General features: G+C 42.8%; 1 protein-coding gene across 1 annotated transcript; it reads right to left on the bottom strand.

Moving 5' to 3' along the window:
- Window positions 1-623: 623 nt before the first annotated feature.
- Window positions 624-1,469, bottom strand: LOC122541214 (probable G-protein coupled receptor 139). The gene has a single exon (XM_043677837.1). The coding sequence runs from the start codon at window positions 1,467-1,469 to the stop codon at window positions 624-626; it is 846 nt and encodes a 281-aa protein (XP_043533772.1).
- Window positions 1,470-2,543: the final 1,074 nt, after the last annotated feature.

The raw sequence follows: 2,543 nt of genomic DNA, 5'->3' as shown, positions 1-2,543 counted from the left end.
ACTGCGCTGTATTCTTCTATGTTCTATGTTCTATGATGAAACCTTCGAACCCATATGCCTTATTCATTTTTTTCAATATTCTTCGAAGTTTTGCCTATCAGACCAACGATTTATGTGATGAAGCAGCTTAGGTAAGGTATTTTGGCAAGAGGTTCTGGTGCAGTCGAGTGACCCTACCTCTGGATAGAAACAATTGCTTTATTTCATAGCTTGGAACGTGCATTCCTAACAGAGTCTATCACAAACTAAAACCTAGTCTTGGCATTTTCCTGTGATTTCCCAAATTCTTCTGTTTAAGGGTAAAGCTTTTATCTGAATATAATCGAATATTTAACTGCATGCTCGCGAACACATGAATTGTTTTAGAACACTCTTCAAGTACGTTTCTTTCAAAGATGAATGGCATATTATTTTGGTCTCTAATACGTGGCATTTAATAATTCTAGAATGACAGCTGCTTTGCTCTTTCATTGCTGTTTTGGTTTTAATGGTATATGGATCATGTAAAGCTGGTCATGAGTGAAACATTACAGTCATGATATCTGCTCAAAAAATGAGCAGTGTCATTGTTTATTTATTACATTCTGTTAATGGGATAAAGAAAATTTCTTTCACATTGACTTCTATCCATTTGCCACCGTCACAAACTGACTAATCCTATTAGCACAATATTTCATGGCTTTCCTCAGCTCCTCCCTGAATCTTGCTTGTGTAAGCGCATACATGCAGGTGCTTGTAGAGCAGTTCAGAACCCTAAGCATGCGCGAGGTTTCATTGACAATAGCAAATGGATCATTAAAGTCCCGGTAAAAGTAAGTGTTCGTGATTCGCGAAAACAGGAAGAGACCAACTGTCGCCATCCAAAGGATGATGAAACTTGCTGAGGCAGCAAAGAGTAACATCAGCGCTCTCCTCCGACTTTGCATCTCAGGGTCTCCCGCTTCTCCTCCACTTCCCCGAAATCCCCGCCGGATCTGACTAGCCACAAGTACATGCCTAATAGTCAGGAGGTTGAGCAGAACCACGCAAACGTAGGGGACCAATGGAGTTAAAATAGTGTGGAGCCAATAGAAGGCTCGCCACGCGGGAGATGTGTCAATGTTGGGATTTGTCTTACAGCCAAACTGTATGTTATTGTGCACATGGATGGGTAGTATTGCAAAGTAATAGGGGAGGTTCCTGGAGTAGGTCAGGAGGTAAATCACTGTAATTATCAACGTCGCGCACTTCATGGAGCAGTATGTTCTTCTGAATCGCTGGAAGCAGATGATGACGAATCGGTCGAAGGTGAAGGACACTGTTAGCCAGACCGAGCAGTCAATCACTGCAGCGATCAGGATTGAAATCAGACGGCACCCGAAGGTATACAAGTAAAAGACATGATGGAAACGCGGGAGGAGGATACGGTAGAGCAGAACATAGAAAATGAGGACCAGCAGATCGGCCGTGGACATGGACTTGAGGTACATTCGAGTGCTCCGAGACAGACCGCAGTCCCTCAGTTGGAGTGTCAGCAATGTGACCGCATTTGCTAGAGGGAAGAGAAGAAGACGAGAATTAAAAGAAGAGTCACGGGAGCTCTGCCAGCATCAAGGTTTGTAGATCACCCCACGGCATCACACATCCCTTACATTGTAATTCCTTCAGGACTGGAACTCCCCCATTCTCTATCATGGTTCAACATTGAGACTGATCCCTCAGCTGCGGAAAAGTTTAGCTCTGGGATTGGTGGAAACATTTTAAAAATCATAGATTCATAGAATACCTCCAATGTGGAAGCAGGCCAAACGGCCTATTGAGTCCAGACTGACCCTGTGAAGATCATTCCATTCAGACCTACGCCCCCGACCCTATCCCTTGAAATCTACATTCCATGGCTGGTCCGGCTTGTACACTTGACCTGCATATCTTAGCGTTCTAGAACCAAAAGTAGACCATTCTGCATTTCAAGCATTTTCCGTATTCAGACTGACAACGGCTAATCATCCAACACTCCCTGCAATGCTTACTTTTTCTTTCTGTCTGTCGTCCTAAAAACTGACTACCAATGGATATTCATTTCCTATCTCTCACCTCACTGCTATAAACCCTTTATTATATGCTTGCGTGACTTTTTTGTAAATGTTACACAAATATATATAAGAAAAGCTATAAGTTTTCTCCATTTCACATTCTTAATCCCATACACACTATTTTCCATTGTGCTCTTGTTTAATTCTTACCTTTGACTTCGCTGCCTCTCACCTTTCTTATTTCTGTCCCTCCCTAGTAATCATACGTTTTGATACCGTTAGCCCTAAGAACGACATCTATTTCCTCCTAGAAAATATTCGGCATTTCAGTCTCAATCCTCTCTGTGTTCCATAGAATTCTCTCGCTGAAGAAATTTATCCTCATCTCAGTCTTCAATGGCCTACCTCTTATGCTTAACATCTAACGCCTGCTACTGAACTTCCTCGTCATCCAGAACATCCTTCCTGCATGGACTTGGCCTCTATCGCTTTTTCTAGGTTTCTATGACGCGTACCACCTCCGCCCATTCT

This window comes from Chiloscyllium plagiosum, chromosome 37 (assembly GCF_004010195.1).
Source record: "Chiloscyllium plagiosum isolate BGI_BamShark_2017 chromosome 37, ASM401019v2, whole genome shotgun sequence".
NCBI classification, from domain to species: Eukaryota; Metazoa; Chordata; class Chondrichthyes; order Orectolobiformes; family Hemiscylliidae; genus Chiloscyllium; species Chiloscyllium plagiosum.
The sequence above is the reverse complement of the archived record's forward strand: the minus strand, read 5'-3'. Positions and strand labels throughout refer to the sequence as shown.